Source organism: Sminthopsis crassicaudata, chromosome 3 (genome assembly GCF_048593235.1).
Source record: "Sminthopsis crassicaudata isolate SCR6 chromosome 3, ASM4859323v1, whole genome shotgun sequence".
Lineage (NCBI taxonomy): Eukaryota > Metazoa > Chordata > Mammalia > Dasyuromorphia > Dasyuridae > Sminthopsis > Sminthopsis crassicaudata.
Genome location: NC_133619.1, coordinates 40,864,577 through 40,892,440, shown reverse-complemented (window position 1 = coordinate 40,892,440; position 27,864 = coordinate 40,864,577). Strand labels below are relative to the sequence as shown.

The 27,864-nt window shown below is 34.3% G+C and overlaps 2 protein-coding genes across 6 annotated transcripts in view; one reads left to right on the top strand and one right to left on the bottom strand.

Moving 5' to 3' along the window:
- The window catches only part of MED12L (mediator complex subunit 12L), a 560,363-nt gene that overhangs the window by 457,368 nt on the left and 75,131 nt on the right, over positions 1–27,864 (top strand). For all 5 annotated transcript variants that reach the window (XM_074298321.1, XM_074298320.1, XM_074298318.1 and 2 more), the window contains 5 exons: positions 12,628–12,775; positions 18,950–19,068; positions 19,739–19,882; positions 21,898–22,061; positions 24,326–24,457. In XM_074298321.1, the coding sequence (XP_074154422.1) occupies positions 12,628–12,775; positions 18,950–19,068; positions 19,739–19,882; positions 21,898–22,061; positions 24,326–24,457 (707 nt within the window). The remainder of the gene's footprint in view (positions 1–12,627; positions 12,776–18,949; positions 19,069–19,738; positions 19,883–21,897; positions 22,062–24,325; positions 24,458–27,864) is intronic.
- P2RY12 (purinergic receptor P2Y12) lies at positions 665–26,138 on the bottom strand. Its single transcript, XM_074298324.1, has 3 exons — positions 26,078–26,138; positions 5,505–5,688; positions 665–2,246 (listed from the first exon to the last, which is right to left on the bottom strand). The coding sequence occupies exon 3, from the start codon at positions 2,231–2,233 to the stop codon at positions 1,202–1,204; it is 1,032 nt and encodes a 343-aa protein (XP_074154425.1). The 5' UTR covers positions 2,234–2,246; positions 5,505–5,688; positions 26,078–26,138; the 3' UTR covers positions 665–1,201.

The window sequence follows — 27,864 nt, the reverse complement described above, 5'->3', positions numbered from 1 at the left end:
TTTTTGACCTTCTTTGAGCTCAGCTGGGTGGGTCCTTGCAGCAGAGTCAACAGGCTCTTAGAAGATCCCTTCCATCTTCTTGTAAAACTTGCCAGAGGTTGTGTCCCCATTGGATTATTATTTGAAAGTGCTCTTGGAGAGGAGCACTTTAGTGTACACATATGTATTTAAATGAAATGTTTTTGAAGTTAAAAAAATTGTAGAACAGATTCATGTGCAATTTTAACTACTATTTTGTCATTTGCAGTTAAGCCTGCTCTACCTGTGAGTTACTTTGCATAATAGTATGTAAATAAGGAGCTAATGATGATGACAATTATCATTTAACAGTTAACATTCTTTATGATGGCTTGGTGCTTCAGCTTAGCCACATTAGATAGAAAAATATCCACAAAATCGAACATTTCCTGGAAATGAGTCAATTTCCCTAAGCATCATTAACGGTATTTTATCCCATAAATACAGTCAGAATTATAAGCTAAACCTCTTCAGTTTCAGAGTACTTTGTACTTTCCTGAATTGTTTTAATGACTGAATGAATGTCGATGTACTGGAAACACCTGCTTTCCTTTTCTGTGCTCCCATTAAGTGAAGGACACATTCTTTAGAAATTTAGACGTTTACTTAATGTTGATTTATAAAGATAAAATAAAATTCATTTTCATTTTGCTACACCAGTCAGGTAATAGTTTATTGTTCACTAGCAGGATATGTACTAAGACCTTTGTTGCCCATTTACAACAACAAAAGTACTTAAACATTTAGGTCAGTTATTGAGTTAGGAATTAATACCTTAGCATATGTAAGTTTTGTTAAGGAATAATTACTATTTTGAAGGTGGAATACTCCTTTTCTGTTAATAAAGGAACCTTATCAATAAAAAAATCTTAGCAGATACTATAGCTAGTTCTCTATATAATCTTGAAAAAACTGTCTCCTATGCTCTATGACTCTGTTATATGGTAGTGTGTTACATACCTTTTCATTAGGTAACTTTCCTACATATTAACAATAGGGTAGAATACTGAAAGAGGTCATAGCTGAAGCTTAATAAAATATTTTATTGGCTTTTTCTAAAAACTTCTTTGTTTCAGTAAGTTTGGCTGTCAACTCACTTCTCAGTAAGCTGTAATACTTTTATTTATATAGTGCTTTCTTCAACAAAGAGTAATGGGAATATTTTTTTCAATGCCTCTTTATTCTACAATGGGATCTCTTCTGATGGGCTGGTATCATTTTGCTCTTTGTTTCTGATTTCCTGGGGTGAGAACATCGTAGGAGCATTTCTGTGTTTCAACATGCCCATCAAGGAATTCCTAAAGGATTTGCAGAGGTAAAAATATATGAATGGATCTAAGCATGCATTTAAGGAAGTCAGCCACAGTGTGCTCTCTTTTACATAAAATAAGGTATTCTCAGCAGTACAGTCAAAAACATCCCTCGTTTGGCTGAGGGTGTAGGGAATTCTGGCAAAATGAAAGGGCACAAAACAAATGAAAAACACAGCAATGACAATAAACACTTTTACATTTACCTTTTTCTTAGGTGCTTTCCCTACCCCCCTTGTCCTTACGTAGGATCGATAGAGCTCTTTTGTGATCAGTGTGTAACATACAATTATGATAAGCAAATTGATCCAGAAAATGACTTGGCAGATGTAGTTGACAATTTCATGCCATACCAGGCCAAACTCTGACTTTAGGAAAGCGCATTTCTTCACATTCAAGTGTATCGGTTTCTTGTTGGTTAAGATCATGTTTGGCAAGGACAGGAGAAACATGAATATCCAAATCACAGCGGACAGAATCTTGGCGCCAAGTAGGTTGTTGAGGTTGGCTGTTTTAAATGGCCGGGTAGTTTTCTGGTAGCGGTCGATGGTGATGAGACCAAGGAAGGAGATGCTGATGTACATCGTGAAGTAGAATATGACAGAGGTCACCTGGCACACAAATGCTCTCAGTGGCCCTGCTCCCAGCTTTGCGTCGCTGAGGATTTTGAAAGGGAAAGTCAGTATCATGAGCAGGTCAGATATGACGGTGTTCTTGAGGAAGATGATGAAATTGGATTTGCTGGGGATTTGGAAGAAAATTCCCATTGCTAGACTGTTCATGATGATTCCGACAACAAACAAGACCGTGTAGAGCAGAGGAAAAAGAACTTGGGTGATTTTGTAATCTCTGGTACAGAGACTGTAATTTCCAGTTCCATTTGTGAAGTTGTAGAGATCAGTCATTTCCCCCTTCGACCTTTGGGAAAAATTATTAATATTTTATGTATTATTATAATGATTGCTATAATAAAATGTAATTTTATTATTATATATTACATATAATTATGTATAATTATATTATAGATTTTTGTATATTTATACATAATAAATTAGACCAGTTACATTATTATAGTGTATTCAATAGATATCATATACTGGTGCTAATTATTTTTATATAAATGATATAGCAAACTTCATGAATGTGATTTTGCTTATAATTCTTGCCTTTAGTAGAAATATTTTAGCTTTAAAATTGCCTCTATTTGGAATTGGACTATCTTCCTATCTTTTCATTGTCACTCCTCATTATTGACAAGCGAATAAGGTAAGTTAGTGTTGACTGAGTTCTTGATTTTATACAAGTCGATAGAGGGAAAAAAAGACTTTTAGGTAGGGTTGGTGGAGATTGCTTTTTTATTTTGTAACGATGATTGCAAGTGCAGAGTCGCTATTTTAGAAAAGGGTTTCCTAAACTTTTTCCACTTGTAATCCCTTTTTGCCCAAAAAATCTTTACATGACCCCAGATATATTGATATTTAAAATAGATTTACAAGTCAAACATTTGCTGATAATGAACATAATTTCTTGACCCCCACATTAAATTAAATGAACCCACATGAGGTTATGAGCTCTAAAGCTTTGCTTTAGAGAATTATTTGAACTGGGATCATCTTGATCTTTTTTCCTCAAATCCTGAGAGTTTTTTGAGGGACATTTTCTTCAATACCATTGATCACATTTTTAATTCAAAAATAGGTAAATGATGAAATAGTGAAGGGGAATGGAACATGTTTGTTTTGGAAACTGTATTCTAGAGAATTTTCCATGTTTGTACAATACTTTGTTGTACCTCATTGTGGAGCAAAATGCTTTCCAAATACGGTTTTCTGGATTATGATCTCTAGACCTGTGATTTCATTTCTCTAAGAAGTTTGTGTTGAGAAATCACCCAGATTCCCAACTGCTCCATGATTTGTAGTTCTAAATACTTACCTGGGACACCATGAGGTTAAGTGCCCCAGCTTCTCACAACTAGTATGTGTCAAAGGATTTGAAGCCAGGTCAACCTGACTGTCTGAAGCTTCATATTCTCCCCCCCCCCTTTTTTTCCCCTTCAATATGTCTATTGTAGAGAGCTTTAGGGAAAAAAATTTGAAAAGAATCATTTGGATGTGTAATCCAGTACCCTAGAATTGAAATACAAATGAAATTCTTCTTTTGCATAAAAAACAAATCAAGCTCACCTTTTTATAATAGCTTTGCTTATTGATAAATTTCCTCTATCAGGTATTGTTCTCACAATTCCTATTGATTGAAGTGATCACTAAATCTTCAAAAGCAGTGGGATCAAATATAATCTCTAGCATGAGACTGGGTCACAGTCAGTGAACACCAGCATATATCCAAGGTCAGAAACTCCTCATCAGTGTGTTCAAAAGGAAAGGAATTTTTAGACCACAACTTCCAAAAGACCCTCTCCAAAATCATAAAGGGGAGCTGCACTCTGCACCCTGGAGAAATCTTATAAGCTTTAAACTGCTGGAATTGAGTCTGTAATTTTATTGGCATAAGGAACTACCTGGAGAGGAAACTACTTCCAGCAGTGCAGGTCAGCATCTTCTATAACTTAGTTATCTTGAACAGCACTCCTCAAACCTTCTTGTTCTCAGTTCCTTTTCCAGTTTTAAACATCAGGGAGTATCCTAAAGAGCTTTTGTATATATGGTTTATATCTATCTGAATTTATATATATATATATATGAAAAAATATATATATATTTTTGTATATATGATTTATATCTATCTGAATTTATTGTATTAGAGATTGCCTACTAACTTTAAAAAATATTTTGGTTCTCTTAAATATAAAAAGACTAATAATAAACATACTATATCTTAACCTAAATAGCATATTTTTATTTTTTTTTAAAACTGCTGTCCAAAGCAAAACAAAAAGTGAGCAGATTCTTGTAGATCTTAAGAGAAGATAACTTGATTCTGACATCTACTTCTGCATTCAATTTCTTGCAAGATGTTGTGGTTGAAGTTGAAGAAAACATAATAATCCTGCCTCATACAATTACATAGTTGGAAAAGGTGGGAACATTTTAATAAGTACATAACATCTTAATGTTATTGTAAAAATGACATTCAACCTCATAGACCCCTTCAGATGCCCCCTATAAGTCTTCGGACCACATTTCGAAATCTGTCTAGAACACTAAGAGCATCAGAGTCAACCAGCTGGTATGGCAAAACTTGTACCAGTAGTGTGGAGGTCAGCCCTCTATCCACTAAGCCTGGTGCTGATACCCTCACAGCCCCGATCTATTTATCACGTATTGGGAAGTTGTATGTTGAGAGTGGTTCCTAATGGTTATGATGGTGCATTTTATCTTAGTCCACCACATAAACTTGACATTTTGAAATACAGAGTTGTCATTTTTTTTAGTATTATAATAGAGAATTTTAAATCATCCTTATGTCACCTTAAACGTAGTTTAGATTTATAAAATTAATCCAGTTACATCTACTATAGATCAGGAATTGTTTTCAGATGAATTTGGGAATATAGCAATCAATTCCTTATTGAAAAAGATAAACGTAGATAGAGCAAGTATAACTGGCTCTGTATCCAGGAGTCTTATTCACATTTATATGCAACTCTTATAGCAGAGGCTTGAACAATTCATCTTATTTATAAGGATTCCAAATTTTTAAAAATACATTAAAATAAACTAATATTTTGATGCTTCAATCTCACCCATTTTTCTGATGTTAAAATCAGCCTTCATTCCTAACCTTTTACAAAAAAACTCTTGAAATTTTCCTCTAATACTACAGAAGAAATACCCTACAAACTTGTATTATCCATTTAAAATTACTTCTTTGTGTATGTATATTATGTCACTATCAGGTGTTCTATAAAATAACATATATATATATAATATCATAAATATACTTGAATATATATCATATTTTTATGTGTTTTATATCATGAAAGCTATTCTAAAGCTTTTTTATATAATATAGTCATTAGATATACTTGAATACACATTATATCTTTATATGTGTTTTATTTTATACCATGAAAGCTATTCTAAAACATATTTTATTTCTAAATAGAAAGTTATTCACTCTGAAAAGAGTTCTGAAGGATCTCATATGCTATTCTAAAGCAAATTTTATTTTGACAATGTGCTTATTGCAATATACTTATAAATAGTTACTCACTGTGGAAGAGAGTTCTGAAGGATCTCAGTTTATTCAGTCACTGGATATTAATCCTGCTTGGAGAGAAGCATCTGCTCTTTTGCTTTTTATTTCTTCTTCTTCCTTTTTTTTTTTTTTTTTTTTTTTTAAGATGACAAAGCTTGTTCAGGATACAGATGACTTCATCAGTCCGATTTTGAGTATTCTAGAGAAAAGGAGATGAATTCTTAGAGTCCGAGATTACCTTTAAAACCAATTGTGCACAAGCCACACTAAGGCTCTGACTGTCCACTGGACTGTTTGTCCCACTTCTGCTTTTATTTCCTGGGGAAAGGAGGGGGTTGGCGGGTGAATGGGGAGGGAGGGAGGTGAGAGGTCATCATTGAAAAAGCCATTTGAATTCTACAAGCCTTTTACAGAGACACTTTGTCTGGTTGGTTCTTCTTGTATTTAAACTCTTCTGACGGTATTTTTTTTTTCAGTTTGAAAACAAATAAAGGCCATTTCTTTTAGTTTGTGGCCTTAACTCTTTGAGATGATTATTTAACTGAAAATGATGAAATTGTGTTCAAACATTGTTGATGCATTACCTTATGGCACATAATGATATTAACTCGGCATCATGAGTGCTTTTGAGGGATGTCTTTTACCTTTGGTTTGGGGCCTGGCGGCTAATGTCATTACCCCGAAGCAGTGTTGCATGAACTCCTTTATAAGCGGAACAGTTTCCCCACATTATAGCATATCAGACGGTCCAATCACATTAGGAAAGAAAGCCTTTTCTATCATTACTGAGCTTATTATATAAAGAGCCTTTCTCTAGTTTTCTGGAATAGAATTTAACCATGAACACAGCATGTAGTTGTTTCTGTTTATAAGTAGCATAATTTGGTAGAATGAGACAAGGAGTCCATGTTGAGTTAAGGGTAGTTTGATTTGCTTATAGAGCCAGAAAAGATCTCGGAGGCGTTCTGATCCAAACCACTTATTTAATAGATGAAGAAACAGACCCAGAGAATATGTGACTTATCCAAAGTCTTACAAGCAGTAAGCCATATTTATTAAGTACTTATTAGTGGATTAATAGGAATTAAATATTTACTTCAATATTTTTTAAAGGAAAGATGAGATAATTTGAAGAAAACCATTTAAATTAAAACAAAATTTTTAACATCATAAAGTCTAATTTGAGAAAGGTATTTCCTAGTGCTGAAGGCAGAAGAGAGTTGGAGCAAAGCAATGGTGGTTTTATATTGGAAATGGATTTTTAAAAAAATTTGTGTCTGTGTATTTTGGATGTGTTACTGTAAAATGCTTAGGATATTCTGTTAATATTAGGCAAGTGCTATTTATTCTTATGCCTTTTGGAGTCACATGAGATAAGAAAGAATTCAGACCATATTAAGTCAGTATCTTTAGTTACATAATGACTCAGTTTTGTGGTTATTCTCCAGAGGAATACATTTTGCACAAATATACAGGCACACAAAAAACACCCTGCAAAGCAGTTGTCTCTTTGCTCTTTCCCACCAATAATGCCACTAAATGAGATTTGGATTGTTGGCTCTGAATTTTATGTTTTTGGAAAAGATGCTATTGGTGCTATCCATGCTCCATGATCTGCAAAATTCCCCATAATGTGGACCTGTCGTATTGGGGTTGACAAATAAACTGTATGCAGCAAGCATAGTTTCCTGGATTTGGAATCAGAAGGACCAGCTCTCAGTTCCTGGCTCTGTTTGCCGTGTGATCCAGAACACTTGACTTTATGAGCTTCAGTTTCCACACCTGTAAAATGAAATGGTTAGAGAAGATGCTCCCTTATGTACTTTCTAGTACCGATTCCCAGATCCTATGGTTGCTTACAGTTAGAACATTATTTCCAAGAATGCATTTTATTAGATGACCCTAGGGAAGTCTGAGTCTTAGTAACCCCTCCTCTCCAATCAGCCAAGAATAAGTTTACCTTAAAGAACTTAAAGGAGAAAGGGATTCTAGCTCGATCGGTGTCTCATCTAGAACTGAATTCTGCATGGCTACAGGATTTCAGTTTCAAGTCTGCTTGTGAAAATAGCTATCAAGCCGAAGAAAAGAACAGTCTTTCCACTGCGTCTAGGGCACCCGATACTTTCTAATAATCAGAATGTATATTTTTAGCCACATAGAAAAAAATATTTTCAGTTTGATCATTGAACTCATTTGCTTCTATGTCCAGTGAATTTGACTAGAATACTGAATACAAGCCTCTTCCTCCATCCTTTGGGGAAAAGTCAGCTCATTTGAGATTGCTGCTAGCCTAGGAATCAGTTACTTAAGTAGATAGGGGCTTGTCCCTAGTGACTGATACTTAAAATCCTGCCAATTTTCCAGTGATGTAGTATTTCCCATAAGAATCATGATAGTCTCAATGGTCAGAGTGCTGGTCTAAGTTAAGAAATCTGAGTCTGCCTTCAACCATTTATATGATTGAGTGTCACTGACCCTTCTTAGAATTGAGAGTCTGGAAGTCATGAAAGTCACTGACTTAGAAACCCCGAGGTCATGGACAACTGACTTAACTGAGTGTGCTGCTCAGAAAAATAGGGATGATCATATGTATAGTATTTCCCTGTGGGCAGCGAGGTCACACAGTCAATAGAACATCAAGAAACTCTGCGTTCTAGAAATTTAACTAGTTTTGTAACTAGGAGCAATTCACTTAATTCGGTCTGCCTCAATTTCCTTATTAGAGCCAGAAAATGAAATGGCAAATTGCTGTGGTATCTTTGCCAAGAACCACCCCCCCCCAAATCACTAAAAGTTGGTTATGATTGAAAAGATTCAACAATAATCACCACAATAACGATATTTCCCTCTTATTTTGAAGTTGAAAGAAGGTTCAAATAAATCATTTCATATCACTATATATAAATGTCAGTTATTATAATGAATCCATCTGTAATCTTCCCAGGAGATGGTGACTCTGGCCAACTTGGATTATTTTTTCATACCTCTTTACCATGATGACCTTTCTTCCACACTAGTTCTTCATTCATTCTTTCCATCCCACAGTTAAAAATTTATGTATGAATGTGTGTATATATCTTATGTGTATGTGCTTGGTAGACAAAAATGTATTAATTAGGTCATAAGTCCCTATCTACTTAAGTAACTAAATAATAATATATTATATATATAATATAGTATAGATTATACTATAGATTTTTAATACTGTCTTAGGAACAATTATTTAATACAGATTTTCTCATTGAAACTACCAATTGGTGCTTGGTTAATTTCTACAAAATAAGGGAACTAATAGTTTTGGAACTAATAGGAAACTAATTAGTTCTCTAGTAAGGGAACTAATAGAAGGGAACACTTCTATTTATTCAGATTCTGGTTCTCTGCTGACTATATGCAAAGCACTTTCTAGGCACCTGATATGAAAAATAAAATAAGGCACAGTCCCTTTCCTCTAAGGAATTATGAAAATCTTTTAAGGAATTATGAAAAGATTCTAATCTTTTAAATCAGAAATCTAGATAGGATTATTAAATCTGTCTTGTATTTCTGAGGCATCTTGTCTGCAGGCAAAAGGATTGCTCTAAACAATCTCTTGATACTCATCTTAACCCATTGGTCCATAATATTTTTTCCCACTAGAAAGATATGATTTCCCAACATGATGCATAAAGAAATGTTCATTTAAACAGCTAGTATACATGTATAACCAGAAAAAAATAAAACAATCAAAAAAAAAAGATAAAATTTCAAATACAATATCTTCTTATTGAAAAGATGCTATAAAAATACACATGTATAGTTTTTATTTAATTTCTATATTTTATGGGTATTTTGAGGAATAACTTGAATTATCCAATTATTAGTACTAATAAAAAAGCTAAATGTTAAGTTTGGTTTTAATGTCAACAAACAAAAGTAGCAAACTGAAAATATGAATATGATGATGAGGGTAATATGGGGTAGAAGGAAAGGTTTTACTCTAAGTCTCTAGTTAACTACTCTAATTCTAGTTAACTAATAATTTTGTAGGTCAGATTGTAGCTTATACATCCTGATATGTTTTATATCTTAGCAGTTAGCCACATGATACATTTCTCTCACTAATGAAGGTATTTTTGTTAAATGCTAGTGTTTATAAAATACATCAGTCAAACATTTAAATAATTGTAAGAAGAGAAACCCTTTTTTGAAATTTTAGTACCTGTAGAAGAGAAAAATGTATTAGTAAGATGCTTATGAAGGGATTGAGGCTATATATATGATATATATATATGAGATATAACTGTCAGATTTCCCAAAGTATAAGTTGCCATTGTTCTCCACAAGTGCCATGCCTAATTTCCCTTCCAGTCATTGCCCTCCATTCCAGCCATTTTGTCAGTAGCTGATTCTCCACTTTAGTTATTCATCAGCAATGGCTATTTTAAGCATCTCTGGATGTTTTTGCTTTTTACAGCTTCCACTGACTTGTTCCAATTCTTTTAGCTACTTCCACCCTATATATTAATAAGCTCTTCCCCATTAGGACTCTTCCTTTTTTTTACAAATGTTTCATCCTGCTCTGTCAAATTTTTTTTATTTTCCTTTTGTTGTCTTATTGTTAACTAGACATGTTATTAGTAAACTATTAGAGCATTCCTCTATAAAATTAAGAACATCAGAATAAATGAATTTGAAACTGTGAATCTGTATTTTATCCAACTTATTAATATGAATAATGAAGTGGTCATTTATATTTGAGCGGAATATTTCCATTAAGCTAGAACCACTTACCATATTCTACATAATTATAACTTTGAACAGGGTGAATTCAGATTTACACGACCACTCTGGAGGATTCATTATTCTGCAATTCCATGATTATGTTTGTTTCTGGTCTCTCTTGAACTTCTGCTCTCTTCTGTTTTAAAAATAAATTATTCAAGTTGAATTTTTTTATATTTTCTTCATCACTATGATTACCCCCATTGCCTCTTAGAAATCATACACATACATACAAAAAGTTAAGTTCTATTTTTGTATCTAGTAAGTATAATTATTAACAATAAGTTTTAAAAAGCTACCCATTATCCATTTCCAAAAATATGTGTCACAACAATAGCTAATATTTAACTCTCATTTGATCCTCACAACAATTTGGAGTGTAGGTACTAACATTAGTTTTAATGGACTCATTTTAAAAGATGGGTCACACATTTTAAGGATGTGTCTGAGGCAGAATTAGACTGACTACATATCTAAATCTAATAATCATTTCATTGTGCCTAACTGCCTTTATTTATGCCTCTATGGATCTGTGGTCTTCTATAATTGTGAAAAATGCTTTCCTCTTTCCCACTTTTTTTTACCCCAATAATTCCCTTGTGATTTTGCATAGTTCTCTAAAGTAATCCTCCGTTTTCTGTCTGTCTCTCTTCTTCCTCCTTCTCTTTCCCTTCTGCTTTATTTTTTCCTCTCTCAACTCAATCATTAGTTAGACATCCATTCTAATTAGGATTTTTCACACTTGTGGCTAAATGTAACTACTTCCTCAACTGGGAAGTGATTGAGATACACTATGGCAATTTGACTTAATCCCAGCATTTTGCCTCTTCTGTGCAGAGTATTACCTACTACATTGGCTATGAGAGATGCTGCAAATACTGTATTAGATCTTGGTAAATATTAACTGTGATGTGTATTTGAAATAGTAGAAAAAATAGATAAAGCTCCTTTGAAAGCTGAAATTTGAAAACAAAAAAATGCTTCTTTGGAGATAACTTTAAAAAATAAATTTATGTTGGAGAATTAATAGCAGATATTTCCCATAAATTCATTTAAAAATAAATTTTTGTGTGTTTTCTGGAGGTGAAATAATAATGAATGATTACTCTGTATGTTTTGACTTCATATTTGAATTATTTATTATAGAATCATAAAGAGTGATAGGAAAATGTGGTTGTTTTCTTCTTGGTTAAGAAAAATAATTAAAATATGGAGTAGTAGTAAGTATGGAGTTTTGGGATATGAATTTAACTAATTGATTATTTAGAGTATTGTAGCTATGAAAATATCTTTGGATTGTTAAAATAATTGATCTGGAAGAGATCAATTATGGGGCTGTTCCAATAGTATCATACACTGTTTTGCCTTAGAGAGAAAGGTGTCATGATCCAGTGGAAATAACCCTGGAGTTGGAGTTAATTCAGAGCTTGAATCTAGGTTCCTGTACTTAGGTAGCTAAGGACTCTGAAAAAGTAATTTTGCTTCTACAGGACTCCTTCTAATACTGTGGGCTGACTGCTAGTGTAAGAGCTTTATAAACTCTGAAACATTTTTTTGTACATTATGTTTTATCTTATCTTACAAATGTCCTTATGTTAAATTTAAAAAAAAATTTCAGTAAGGATCTGAGCCTTAACAGGGTGGGGCCTCTGGCACTTTATTGAAATAGAGATTTTTTTGAGTCAGCATGTAGAAATAACTGATTTAGCAAAAATAGAATAAAAATAAAATGGGAAGCATTCCTCCCCAGGTGGATTACACCCTTGCTGAACTTCCTACCAGTTCCCTTTCACTGCTTCCTTTCTAGAATTTCCCTGATCCTGGCCTTTATGAGCAGGGATCCCTGTCCAGAGGGCACCTCAGAAATGAATTTGCCTTAAAAAGCAGCAGTAGTGCTTTTCTTACTGTTTCTCCTGGGTGCATTTGGTGGTTTTGCCCCAGATGACCAAACTGCTAGTTTTGAAGGTGCTCTGGATTTGTTTAAGAAGATATTATTTGTATTGCTCTACAAAGGAAAATGAGAGTTTTCATAATTACTATTTACCTTATGAAATTAATACTTGGCAGTGTCTATTAGCAAATGCCATATTGTACACCTAAATGTGATTTTCGTGATCAGAAATTAGGTTGTTCAGAACACCTGGGCACAGAACTGTGGACCTGACTTTTTTTTTTTACTTTTTTTTTTTTTTTTTAAACCAGCAAGAGCTGTTGAAAATGTAGGTTGACTTGAATGAGCAGGATTGTGAAAGAAAAATGCAGTATCACTGGTTTTATAATGACAGCCTGAAGACTCTGTCTTTAGTGCATGAAATGCTATGGCTTCAGTCCACCCCATCCACAACCATTTCCAAACATGTGCTCTCATTTACAGGATGAATCTTCAAGTCATGAATGTAACCAGCGTACAATTCTGCTCTATGGGGTTGGGAAAGAGCGTGATGAAGCAAGACATCAGCTGAAGAAAATTACTAGAGATATCCTGAAAATCCTTAACAAGAAGAGCACGCCTGAATGTGGGGGTAAGATGTCCTTCGTCTGTGCTATATGTCCTCCACACAGCCTTAGCACATTCTCATCCCAGCCACTGTCAAGGGAGAGAGAAAAAGCAGGTGGTCTTAAGTGCTTACTCTGGGCCAAGCCTGCCTGCCCACAAGGAGCTTACATTCTGAATTATAATTGTAGATATACTTTCTCCAGAATTATTGTGGGTTTTTAAAATAATTTTATAGATATTTATTACTCTTTTATTGTTATATTGCCTAGATTTTCCCTATATCCTTCTCTTCCATTTCTAGAGAACTATTCTTTGTAACAAAGAATTAAAACAAACAGAAAAATAGAAGTAAAAGAGGAAGATGATAAAAGGAAATCAGCAAAATTGATCAACACATAAAAAGAAATCTTAAATTACATGTTGAATTCCACTGCCCTTAGCATTTAAAGGTTGCCTTCGGCCTTACAGGCCTCATGGAGGGAAGGGCCATTTTCAGAGATTTTTGTTTTTATTTTTCTGAAACAAAGTTTAGTCTTACATGTAAATTTGTGTATATATAAATATAGCATATGTGGGTATGTATATGTAAAGCATTTGCATGTATGTATATGTTTGTGTTTGGTATGTATGTGTATACAGTGTGTGTATCTGTATATACACATATGGTTGGGTTAAAGTTGTACACACATCTATGTATACATGTAACTGTTGTAGATATATATATATATATATATATATATATGCATATGTATTTGTATGTGCACATTTCCAGGTGCTAATGGAATTCTTGGTCTTTAGTGGAACCTCTAGCAAATATTTCTTCCCTTGTGTAGTATATATACACACATATATATTTATAAACATATACGTGTGTGTATGTGGGTATGTATATATGTGTATGTAAAATATATGTGTATATGCATATGTATACATATGGTTTGTACACATGGATTTCCAGGTATCACTGGAATCCTTGGCCTTTACTGGAATCTGGCAAATATTTCTTTCCTTGCCTAATTCAGAATAGTGAAGGTTTTATGGTGGTTTCTGTTTTTAAATAACAGTGGTTACCTGCTTTAGTTATACTTTTTAATCTCTTAAATTACCAGAGTGATTATGTTGTATTTTAGAACAAGAATTCCTCAGCTCCATGTTTTTTTGAATGGTTCCAGTGCCCCGAGAGATCCACAATTAGTCCTGTACTGAGTGAGTGAGGTGGATGGAGGTGTACCAGTGATACAAAACAGGGACAGATACCCATCGGATGGGTAATAGTCATAATTTGCTAATAAGAAGAAAGATTACTATAGTGCTCACTATGTGATATGAAGGCAATATGCTAAGCAATTTATGCCAACCCTCTCATTTGATCTTCACATCAACCCTGGGAGGGGAGGGAGGTTCCTATTATTACTGCCATTTTACAGTTGAGGAAATTTAATCAAATAGAGTTAAATGGCTTCCTCAGAGTCACACAGCTGGTAAGCGTCTGAGGCGGAATTTGAATTCAGTCCTGACTTCAGGGCTTGTGAACTACCTAGATATCTTTAGATATTTCAGACTGTCAGAGATTTAATTTTGATAAATTGACCTCCAAAGGATAGAGCTAAGAGTGGTTATAAGTGCTATTTGCCCCCTCCCTCCCCCCAAAAAAAATTGGTTTGTATGTATTTGTCTTTATATATGTTGCCATCTAACCCCAGTAGAATATAAACTTCCCAAAGATCTCTCCAGTAGCTGCATCCTGATCAGCACATAGTAGGTACTTAATTGCTGGTTGATAGGAATTTAGTAGAGCATAAAGGTTTAGGGTGATTTAGATTTGTTTCGTAAAAGAGGTCAAAAAGAAAAACCTCTTTTAGTAATGGGCTCTCTTATAGTTGAAGGAGGGAATGAGCTGATCTGAGAAGTCGGGGTCTCCCTCCACATAGAAGCCAAAGGACTGCCATGTTCAGCTGGGAATTCTGGTTTAAGTGTGAATTGCATCGGTCCCTTGTGGCTCTGCAATCAGCACAAGTGTAATTTTCCTTCTTATAACCACAATTCCCAGTTTGATTGTTATCAAGGAAATTCAGTCATTCACTAGCCAGTAGCATTTTTGGGCTTATTCATTTTTCTTCTACACGCAGAGCTAAAATACAGTTTGGTTATAAATAAGAATAGTGTCATTAAAAAGATAGTAAAATAGTGACCACATATAGATGCAGCCCCTATGAAATCAGGGCTCACGCTACACATATTCAGAGGAATGGAGTTCAAAACATCTCTAGGACACCCATTGACCTTCACAGTTTCAATCCATAAAGGATAATCTTTTGAGAACCTCTCCACCAGACTCTTGTGCTTATGAGCTTGCCCAAATCTCTTCCCAAATCACTATTGACTTATAATTTAATACACCATTTTAATAAATACACCCTTTACTTCTCTCCCCCATTGCCACTAGTATCTATGGAACTGTATCAGTCCTTTGGAAGGAATGTTTGGGACAAAACTGGATAACTTGTGTCCTTAATTGCCCATCCTTGTTCCAGTCAGAGCATCTCCCATTCCCTTCACCCAATCTCTCCCCGTCCCCCGTCATCTCCAGTTCTTCCCTGTCCCTTACCCCGCATATCCAATCTACTGCTAAACTTTGTCACTTCCCCCTCTGCAGCATCTCATAAGGTCATTGTCTAATTAGTTGCCAAATATGCTAGTGATTGTTCCACTTCCCCCATCTTTTACATCTGTCTTCCCCTACTCACACAGCCACCCTCCTTGTTCAGACCATCATCATTTTGTTCCTAGATGACCACAGTGAGCTTCTGACTAACCTCTAGTCTCTTCTCCACTCAGCTGCCCATACTATTTCCCTATTCCGTAAAATCCAATGACTCCACTTCACTTCAGACAGTCAGTCATTAAGACATTTATAAAATGCCTGCTATTTACCAGGCATGGAGCAAAATGTTGGAGATACAAAAAGTGGCCAAAAAGGCAGCTTCTACTCTAAAAAAAAACTTACAATCTAATGGGGGAGATGTCAAGCAAACAATTTTTTATAAAAATATATACAGAATAAATAGGAAATAATTAAGACACTAGAATTAAGAGGGCTTAGGGAAGTCTCATAGAAGGTGGGATTTTAGTTGGGGCTTAAAGGAAGCCGGGGAAAGTAGTAAGCCAAGATGAGGAGGAAAATGTTTTCGGCATGGGGGAGCAGCCAGAGAAAATGCCCAGAGCTGTGAGATGATTATCATTATCATTGGAGAGAAGAGGATGTGAAGAGACTGGAAAGGTAAGAGGGGAATAGGTTATTGAAGGTTTTGAATGCCCCAAAAGAGTATTTTTCAAATTTCCTGGAGGCAATAGAGAGACACTGGAGTTTATTGAATACACGGCTGACGGAATCATACCTGCGCTTTAGGAAAATCACTGTAGTGGACGGATTGGAGTGGGGAGATCACCAGCAAGCTATTACAATAATCAGGTTGTGAAATATTGAGGACCTGCACCAAAGTGATGGCAATTTTAAAAAAGAGAAGGGGGCATATGTGACAGTTATTGCAAAGGTGAATCAACGGGTGTTGTCAACAGATTGGATATAGGAAGTGAGAAATAGGGAGGGATCCAGGATGACTCCCAGATTGTGCACCTAAGCAACTGGGAAGGTAGTGTTGCCCTCTACAATCAGAGAGAAGGTAAGAGGGGAAAGAATTTAGGAAGAGAGATAAGTTTTAGGCATTAAGTTTGAAAGGTCCTTGGAGAAGAGAGATTGGAGGTTAGCAGAAAGTAAGGGCTAGAAGCATCACCAAGCGAATGACAGAAGGAAAGGAGAAGGGGATCCAGAACAAAACCCTGAGGGACACCTGTGGTTAATGTGTGTAATCTGGATGAGGATCAAATAAAAATGATTGAGAAGGTCAGTCATATATAAAAGAGAGACAGGATAAATGGTATCCTGATTAGAGGAGTAAATATTATTTCATCATTATCTCATCCTCTTAAAATATTTACTGCAAGTTTTACAAGGCATGTAAGTTATTAGTATAGCAATATGTATACAATTTATGTATCTGCATGTATGTGTGTGTGAATACATAAATCACATAATTGATTATATATACTGGTAGGTAGTATGTGCTGAAAAAATATGTGGTGAAAAAATATATGAGTTCCTTGAAAGCAGGGACCAGTTTGTTTAGATGTTTGTCTTATTTCCTATTAACCTGACACAATGCCTCTACAGACCAGTTTTTAAAATGCCTGTCAATTGATTACTGATGCTTGCTTAAAACAAGCTTGAAGTAGAGATCAACAGCTTCTAAGTTCCTCTTCACAAGCTTATATGGAGTTGGCTAAAGGGTTTTTTTCCCTTGTCTTCTTCTTCTCCATCTTCTCCAGAATTCTTCCCCAGTTCAGACTAACTATTTGGAAACCTCCCTTGTCCCTTCTCTGAATATCCCTGCTTCATCCCTTTTTTCTTTAAATTTTCTCTTTCCTTTTTCTCACCTTCCCCCCCCCAACCCCCACCCCGCCCCTTTGCCCCTTGTGGCTCAGCCCCTGGTGAACTTTGATCTGGGCATTGACATGGAATACTGGGATGGATATCGTGAAGGTAGAGCAAAGCAAAACTTGCTCTGTGTTCCCAGCCCATTGATCAGTGAATGCTCCCCAACTTCATAGCTTCTCCCATCAGGCTTTCTCTACTACAATAGTCCCTCATCTACCACCTGGGCAGCTTCTTTATATACCTTCCATTCTGCCTCCTGACTCTCCCCACAATCATGCTAGACTAAACTTTCACATACAGCTAGTGTTATCACACTTCTACTAAGAAACCTAAACTGGCTTTTTATGTTATCTGGGAAAATTACAGACTTCCTCCTTTTCTGGCTCACAATCTTCCCTTGCCCTTAAGAATCTTTCCTTGTTTCCCTTTGTCTCTCTAAGCTTCCTCCAAGACCAGATCTTGGATTTTCCATCATTAGTATTGCTCAAAGTCTTGAGAAGAGACATCCATTTTGACCATCTTGAAAAATGGGATATTCTCAATGTCTGAGCATCAGGAAGGATTACTATTTTTTACAGCTTTCTAAGGAACTATTTTCCTAATATTTTATGGTTATGGTAACTTGGCTCATGTGAGATGAAAAGTAAAAACAAAACAAACAAAAAACAACAAAAACCAGAATATTATTATTTTGAATATTATTATTTTGTATTATTTTGAAGTTACTTGACTGTTAAGAGAAAAGACTTACTCTTGTAAAAAAAAAATTATTGATCAGCCTTTCCCTCCCTTCTTCCCCCTCTTTCCCACAGGATAGAAAAGGAAATTATAGCTTAATTAGTGTCAAAATTAGGTTAGCTGTAGCTTTCATCTGCCACTGAGCATTGTCAGAAACTGTAAGAAGCTACCAAGGAACATTTTAAACTTCTTTTCTTGTATTTTAAAAATTGAAAAAGCAAATATTTCTTTAACATTTGGGGATACAAGAGTTTTTAACTAAAATGACACCTGTCATATTGGCTTGTGAATTCAGTGAAACAGTTTCATTTGCTAAGGCCCATGATCATTTCACAACTTCATAGTATAAAAACAAACAGTTTGAGAAATAGAAGTGTCTATAAATGAGAAGAAGAGATAACAGTAAAAATTTTAGGAGTCTTTAAAAGTCTAGCTTCCTACTTTTTGGTTTTAGCCTTTCAATGTGTTCTCCCATTTTCTCATACAATAGAATACTGGTTCTCAAAGTGTGATGTTTGTGAACTCTTGGTGGGTACCCAAGGCCAAAACTATTTTTGTAATACTAAGATGTTTTAATTTCTAATATGGTAAATATTAGTAGTAATTATCCACATGAACAAAAGCTCCTTGGCAAGATCCTTCCTCAATCCTTTTAAATAGTGTGTAAAGAGGTCCTAAGACCAAAAAGTTTGAGAATTGTTGCTATGGAGAATGCTTTGTGTTTTAGGTATTTCCTCCATCTTTACATCATTTATACTTTAATGTGATCTGATTTCATTCTCTACTGTTCCTCATAAAGCAATAAAGTATAGCTGTTATTTCTTTTCTATAATTAAATCTTCAAGGGAAGATACAAATCAGACATTGTACCATTGCTAATTTAGCTTATGGATATATTTAGACATTGATAGTCCTCGACCTTCATTAAATTTGAAAATAACCAAACTGCTATTTAATTTTATTAAGTTGACGATGAAGGACAAAAAGCCAGGAAAAGCAAACAAGAGACCTTTCCTACGCTGGAGACCGTATTTACGAAACTACAACTCCTCTCGTATTTTGACCAACATCAAGTCACATCTCAGGTATTCCCTAATGAATTCAATTTGATGATGTTTTGATGCTGTGTTTCTATTACCTTAATACATCTGTTTTATGCCTTTTGTAGTTCTACTAAGCTAGACAACTTTCAGATTTGTTTAGATATTTATATATTTATATAAATTTTTTATTTTTATATATTGCCTTTAGTGTGAGATATCTATCAGTAGAGCTTAGTAAAATTTCTGGCCCATGCTTTCATTTATATTTCTTTCAAATAACTTTCTTTGGAATGATACATTTTGTTTTCCTCATTAAATATCTTTATTTTCTAATTATACTGTGGGAACATTTAAAAAATAACTAATCACATATTTGGATTATGTTAGTGCACTGCAAACAATAAGTAGTAGGTATATATAAGCGAAACAAAATCCTGGATGTGTTGCATAGTGACCTGACTCTGTGATATTTGTTACCTAGTTCATGGTGTCTAAAAATATCAACTTTCTTTCTTCTAGTTTTGGTCTAACAAGTGAAATTTAATGTTAGTTTTGGAAACAAAGTAGGTTTGGTGTTTATAGTATTTTTGTCTGCTTGGGGGCTAATTGCTATGTTCTCTTAACTAATATCCTATATAAATGTACATTTCTTCCCATTTAATTCAGATTTTTTTTTTCAGTGAAAACTGATAGTGCATTTTTCATTTACCAGATTTCTAGCAATGTACTAGAACAGATAACCAGCTTTGCTTCAGGAACATCCTACCATCTTCCCTTGGCACATCACATTCAACTCATCTTTGATCTTATGGAGCCAGCCTTGAACATCAATGGGCTAATTGACTTTGCAATACAGGTAAAAAACAAGCCATCAATCTGATGACAACAAGAACAACAATAATAATAATAGTAAATTTGCAAGGCATTTTCTCTAGATTTTAGGAGGGAAAAATAATCGACTAAGATAATTTCTATACATAAAGTAGGGTGTTAATTGTCAGTTAGTTGGCAGAGTGAATGATTAGCAGAGTAAATATACTTCAGGTAATGTACAATGAATAGAGAATTGGACCTGGACTCAAACACATATTAGCTGTGTGACCCTATGCAAGTAACTTAACCTCTGTTCTTGCTTTCATTTCCTCCTTTGTAAAACAGGAATATAACCAAATCTCTCAGGGTCATTATAAGGATAAAATGAGATAATATTTCTAAAATGTTTTGCAAATCTTAAAGTCTATATAAATGTTAGATATTATAGGTTATTATTATTAATATCATTATTATTCTAACAGTATTCTAATAATAGTTCTTTTGTATGTACTTGTTTAAGGTTAATAATAGGTTTTATGTTCAATTACTTCATTTGATATAGTACTTTATAGTTTCAAAAACATTTGCACATCCTCTAACCTCAGTAGAGCCAATAAGTAAGCATTTATTAAGATCTTAATATTTTCCAAGAATTTTTCTTAACCCCTGGCACAATTTCTTAGAAGTAGTAGACTCTTGAGAAATACATTTTTGAATTGAAATTTTTTTTTTTTAATCCTCATACCAGCCTTATGACATTCTTGGAGCAACTATTTTTAATCCCAGGTTTTTATTTATTTATTTTAAGAAAAAGACTCTAGAAGGATATAAATAGTTTTTTTTTCCAAGGCTAATTAATAAGTGATAGACCTTAATCTTGATCCCTAAACTTTTGACTCCAAATCCTATGCTTTTCTTACTATGGTAGTATACACACAGTGGCTTTTCAATAAGTACACCTTTGTTTTAAGTTATGTGTAATAGTGAAAGAATATTCCATATGCATCTTTTAAAAGATGAAAAATAGCTCTCTTTTATTGTTTTTTGTTTGGTTTTTTGCTGAGGTAGTTGGGGTTAAGTGACTTGCCCAGGGTCACACATCTAGGAAGTGTTAAGTGCCTGAGGCTAGACTTGAACTCAGGTCCTAGTGACTTCCGGGCTGGGGCTCTATCCACTGCACCATCTAACTGTCCCATTAAAAATAGCTCTCTTTTAATAATAGACATGGTAATTTATGTAATTTGTCACAAAACAGTTACTAGATTAAAACCATTATTTAAAATTAGCCAAATGTGTTTTTGAATATTTATTAAAAATTCATGCTTCTAAATTGCAAATGTTTAACATATATTGGATTACTAGCCATCTTGGGGAAGGGGTCAGAGGAAGGAAAGGAGAAAAAAAAATGGATGAAAGGTTTCGCAAAGGTCAGTGTTGAAAACTATCCATATGTTTTGAAAATTAAAAGCTAAATATAAAAGTTCATGCTTTTAGAGAGTGTTTCACAGGGCTGCTGTTTTACCTTGCAATTCCTAGTAAAGGATTAAGTTTTAATAGCAAGTCAAATCTACATTCTAAAAAGTATTGTCATTACCTCAATAAGCAAAGACGGGTCTACAAACTTACTCTCAAGTTTCTCTCGAGTTTCAATTACTATTTCAGCCGTAGTTACTTCCTGGTGTTACTATGATGCAATACTATGTCTAGACTTTCTTGAAGGAGAAGATTTTAAAAAACAACAACAAAGCAGTCTCCCTGTTTGCTGTTACTCATTCTTTAGTTCTTTTGCTTCATTTTTCTCCCCTTTAGGGAGAGAAATATATATATGTGAGTTCTTTGGGGAGGAAGGTGAAAAAATGGTAAAGGTATTAGGAGTAATCTATAATACATAAATATAATAAATATTATATTTAAATATTATATATAAATAATTAATATATAATATAAATAAATATAAATAAATAAATAAACTATAAGATTATTTCTTTATTATTTTAAATGTTTCCCCAGCACTGTTGGGTTTGCCACCTGCTTTTCATGTGTCCCCTTGTGTTTCAGCTGCTCAATGAATTGAGTGTGGTCGAGGCAGAATTGCTTCTGAAATCCTCCAGTTTGGCAGGAAGTTACACGACAGGCTTATGTGTGTGCATTGTGGCTGTGCTGAGGCGCTACCATGCCTGTCTCATCCTGAATCCAGACCAGACTGCCCAAGTGTTTGAAGGGTTTGTAGTCCTGAAATGCTATGTCTCTATTTAGAACCCTCAATTGGGTTGGGGGGAGAAAGGGGAAGGGGGAAATGGTGATGATTTTGCAAAGCACTTAAAGGATGTTTGTGGACTTCAGGTACAGGTATACAGATGTCACAGCTAAAGTGCCCTTTAAGTTACCAACTTTATTGTCCTTAAACAATAACATGTCAGTTTAAAAAAAAAGTTTCCCAGTTTAAAAAAAATGTATTCTTTTGAAAATCATCTGAATTAGATGTGTTGTTCCTTTTATTCATAGAAGTGGTATTTTTATTTTTTAATTTTCCTTTTTAGTTCCAAATTTTCTTTTTGCCTTCATTTCATTTCCTACCCACTGAGAAGGTAAGAAATATAACACCCATTATATATATGAAGTCATGGAAAACATATTTAGTAGTTACGTTTCAATTGTAGAACCAGAGTCTTAACAACCAATTGCCCTTATCTAGTACTTTTAGAGTATATAAAACAAAACAGAATCCTGGATAATGTTAGTAGTTGGTTCTTTGGATTTACAAAGATAACTGTGTTCTCCAAATGAAATATTTTCAGAGAAACCTATAGAGCCATTATATAGTGGCTTATATATACAGTTGTCCTGATATGTGTCTTGCCACTGGACCCAGATGGCTCTGGAGGAGAATGTGAGACTGGTGACTTTGCACATCCCTCCCTCCCTTAAATCCAGTTCATGATGTCATAGTCTTCTTTAAGAAAGAAAGACAAAGAGCAAACAAATAAAGGACTGAATAATGCCATCAAAGAAGGCTCTCCTCTGATTTCAAGGATACTGATGAACTTATTCTACCTGAGGCTTTTATTTGGCTACTGTGCTCCCTCTATCATGAAGAATTGAAAAGTGCATACTTGGACATATAAGAATATATGATTGGTTCCAAAACCAGAAGAAAGTTAGACATTTAACATTGATTTCACTAGTTTATGAAAAGAAGCCAAAGGTGAGCATTTGTTTGCTCCTGAGACTTTATTCCTCCATTTCTTTTGTATGTTGGTTTAAGTCAGACCTTTTTAAGAGTTGGTCTAGGAATAGTGAGTCTTTTTCCTAACTTCAGATTCATTGATTAGGGTCAGGGTCAACAAAATTCCCTCAGTAGATGTAGTTAAATTTTTGTATTTTTCCAATCCATGAAGAGGATGTGGAATTTGATTTGGCAGATGAGGAGGAGGAAAGGAAAAAGAGAAGAAATAGATACTGTTTGGTCCCTCTAATGCTTCATTGTTAGAGGAGTTTGAAAGGATCATTTCTAACATACCATTTAAGTTGTATTTGAATGAGTTTGCCACTTGTGAAGCAAATTACATTGTGCTTCTTAACAAAAGAGATAGTTTCAGTAAAGTGATGAGCATGAGCCTACAAGTGAAAACTTAAAGAAGGAAAAATATTATTACTGAAACAAGATAGTAGGAAGAAATGGAATTTGGGGCAAGGTAGTAGATTTAATGGGGAATGGGGATACCATTTCTTCTGTGACCAGGCAGAAAAGGGAGAGAAATGAAAGAAAACCAAGGAAATTCATCGTAAATGACCTCCATCTTTTCATCAACTAGCCAGCCAACAGTGTGAAGTTGTGAGAACAAGAATACTTTACTAGCACACCATTGCCTTTATTATAAGCTGCAGACCTCAGGTCTTATGTTCCAATAGACTTTTTTTATGAATTTTAAAAAATTACATTTTTATTTTTATCACTTAGTCTCAAAACAACTATAGAAGTCTTAGAAAGTCAACACCATAAATTGTAATAATGAGAGGATTCTGTAGTTGTTAAGTGGAGTATTCCTAACAATTCACTATTTTTAAAGAACATTAAGTAAAGAGGAAGTTTCACAAGTTTCTTGGGAACTTACCACATTACTTAATGAATTCATTTGCCACAACCACCCTTTCACGCTGAAATTTTTTTAAGTGAAAGTAAAATTTGAGAGGAACTTGTATAAAATTTAAAGCTCATCCGGTAGAGCTAGCCAGATTTGTACATCTTTTTTTCTGAGTAGAGCTTGCCAATTCTATTCTCCATTCCTTGTTTCATGTATTAATTTAAATGAAGAGCATAATCCAGATATTTCCTTCTTCACAAATTTTTATTTTTTATGGAATTTAATGTCTTCTAGTAGTAGACTAGAAAACATTTTTATCTCAAATATCTCAAGCTGATTGGTCAGTTAGAACCTTTGATTTTTAAAAATATTTTTCCCTTTCTCCCCTACAACTCTTCTAGATTGTGTGGTGTTGTTAAGCATGTGGTCAACCCATCAGAATGTTCCTCCCCCGAAAGATGCATCTTAGCCTACCTCTATGATCTTTACGTGTCATGTAGCCATCTAAGAAGTAAATTCGGAGACCTCTTCAGGTGGGTGTATGAAAAGAAGATTAAAATGTCCCTAAAGACTAAGTTGGAAGTCTTTAAAAATATATGCCTGTGCTATTTTGTCTGTCTCAGGGAAAGCTATCAGTTAATGGAGCAGTAGCAATCATAAAGGGGAAAAAAAATTCAATGTGGAAGTTGATTTGGCAGCCAATTATATAAACATGACCTCAATCAACCGTGGCTTGACATTGTGATATTTACTTCTATTTGTCTTATAGAAGATATTCCTGCTCTATTTTCCTGTGCCAGGTTTTTATATGGTAAACATAAAAGTCTTGCATAATGATAGCTATCAGATATCTCTCTAAAATAGTGAGATAAACTTAGAAATTAATTGGACTTTCAGCAGTTATTCTTAGCATTACTAAAACATTTTAGGATTGTATTTTCTTTTTTTAATATATATATATATGATATGACATATGACTTAATATGATATCTATATGATATTACATGTATAATCATGATGACAATATATAACATTCTCAATGAAATATGTAATGCTATATAATAATTATGACACATTTTTAGCTTTAATAAATTATTTCTTAAAAATATAAAGCACCATAGTCAGAAATCTTCTTAAATTTTAAGAAAGAATAACTCATCGGTAACTGTAATTTCAAGGAAATTGAACTTCATGTTGAAAACTGGTAGGAGTCATTTCAACTAAGCAAGGCTAAAATTTTTCTGTGTCCCTTAAATTTTAACAGAAAATAAATCAAGATATGTTACCTTCTGTAAGTGAAAAATCATTATTGCATTCTAATTTGTTGCTTCTTTTTTATGATATCCTCATCTATGGTTTCAGACATTAATAGGCAGTGACTTTTCCTTAAGATGCATTTGTTTCTAACTTTTTAATTGGCTTTTCTTTTTACATCAGGAAATTGCCATTTAAAACTTAAAACTTGACTTGTGGGAAACAAAGTCTGGGAAGTGGGTTTTTTGTTTTTTTCAAGACTAAACTCTTGTGGGACTTTTAACACTCTATTCTTGAATGGGTGCTATGTGGGGATCACTTCCTCATCCTTTGATTTCGAAAAATTGTTTCATTCTTTGTTTAGCAATACTGGGACACCATATTCATCCAAAACAGAAAAAAAGTCTGGTTTGGGGTTCTAGCCCTTTTAGAAGATGCTTGTCTTAATTTGTGGTTAAGGCTACCTGCTTTCTAGTTCACATTTCTGAGTGCTTTTCAAAGATTCTATCTTCCTCAATTGTCCTAACCGCTCAGTTCCTCAACTTACTTACCTCCCATGAGCTGCATCGCCACTCAATCTCAGCCACACACAAAGATGGTTATATCATTGATCTTGCTGTCACGAATGTAAAAGAGGTACATTTATGTTTAATAGTTCTGGAATCACCTTATCTGATTTTAATCTTCTGCTTTTTTCCCTTTCTTTCTGTTATATAACCCTACTCTTCACCCACATTGTGACTTCCAAACCCTTGACATCTCCATCCCCCCAAACCATCTCCCCTGCATCTCCCCATCAATAAATCAATTCAATTACATGCTGTCCTTGTCTCTGGAATCCTCAGCTCCCTTATCATGTCTCTGATTACACCCAGGCAGCCCTCACTCCTGAATCATACCCAGCATTTGTTACCTTCACTCCTATACACATGCTGTTGAATGAATGTGGATCGTGTGATTGTTCTGACCGGGTCCTCTCCAGTTTATGTTACACAATCTCCACTGGGCCCTCACCAGTGCTCAGTAATCTTATATTTCCCTTGTCAACATTTTATCCCAGTCATCATAAGGCACTTCCTTTTCTATCCTTCTCAAACCACTCATGACTTCCTCTCCTCTCACTCTCCCAGCTGAGAACCTTGCCTCATATTTTATATAAAAAACTGACTCCATTCACCATAAGCTCCCTCTTAAAGTAGGAAAACATTTAAGGGAGAAAAAGACTTATTTATGTTGCTTCATAGATTAGAAAGAAAGAAATGAAGACATGGAGGGAAGGAGAGAGAGAATTAGGAAAGGAAATAGGAAAGAAAAAATCACAGTGAATATAATGATACTATAAAAAGACTTCATTTTAGGATTCTTGTTAGAATAAATTTAAAAGTTGGAGTGGAGGAAGTAAAAGGAGCATTTGTAACACTAAGAATATTTTCATTGTGTAAAGATTTGATGTCATTCCCCCATCTTGTATAATGAGTAGAGGAAATCAGGAAGACTTAGGAAAGCCAGAAGAACATTTGAAGAATGATTTCTTTTTTAGAAGGGAGCAGGGGAGAAAGAGGTAAGAGATGAATCAAATAATAATGAGTCAGTGATGAGTCAGAGGATAAGTTGAGAATGGAAAAGAAAAATAATGAAGGGAAGATGAGGTTATAGTAAGTAGTAAAGAGATTGAAAGTTGAAGGTTTAGCCAAAGAATTTTTGTTTAAGAGCTAAATAAAAGACAATAAAAAGTTGACTGGAGGATATGGATATAAAAGGGTGAGCAGCAGGTGACAATCAAAGAATATAAAGGAAAAGGATAGTCAATGCAAGCTCATACATTATGTATATAAAATCTTGGACTTTGTTTCATGTTTAATTTTCACATATGTAGACTATCTCAGGTCATCAGTTTAATCTTTTCATCAAATATAATTGAAAATTTCTTTTTATTTAAATATGATTGTTTTAAGTCGAATATAATTGAGCCCTTTCTTGGGTAATTGTATATCACTGCCATCTAGTGGATTATTGTCACGTCTGTTAGTTTACTCCTTTCCATTCTGGGAGTGCAGTAAATCAGATTAAATTTTGGTGACTACTGTCTAATGGGTATGATTCTTATCCATGGGATGAATGAATCCAGAACACATCCTCTTGGCTGAAAAGAAGTAATTCTCATAAAAAAGCTTTATCTTATGTCACACCAGGCAAAGTGTCATAACTATAAGATTGAGAAGGAAAATATGTCTGGGAAATTTAGTCTGGTCTTTTTTGCTAGAAAATTTATGTAATGTTTAACCTATATCAAATTGTTTGCTTTCTTGGAGAGGGAGGGAAAAAATTTGGAACATAAAGCTGATGTAAAGATAAAGTTGAAAACTATCTTGACCTGTATTTTTAGAAAAATAAAATGCTATTTGATATATATATATATATGTACAATATATTAAAAAAAGAAATTTCATGTGACTTTAAAGGGAAGGCAGCTCACTGTAAGATGTAGCACTCTCAGAATTTCTTCAGAGATTGAAGAATACTTGTTCAATAGACTTATAGGGTCAGTTAGAGTGTTAGAATGCTCACTAGTGACATATTGATGACTGAACCAAAGACATACCTTGGAGTCCAGATGTGTCTCATTCATACCTTTGCATAGTTTATCTAAAAATAGCCGTATTTCTGAATAGCAATCGGAGTGATG

Coding starts and splice junctions, on each gene's coding strand:
- P2RY12 (XM_074298324.1), bottom strand. CDS start 2,233: ATGACTGATCTCTACAACTTCACAAATGGAACTGGAAATTACAGTCTC.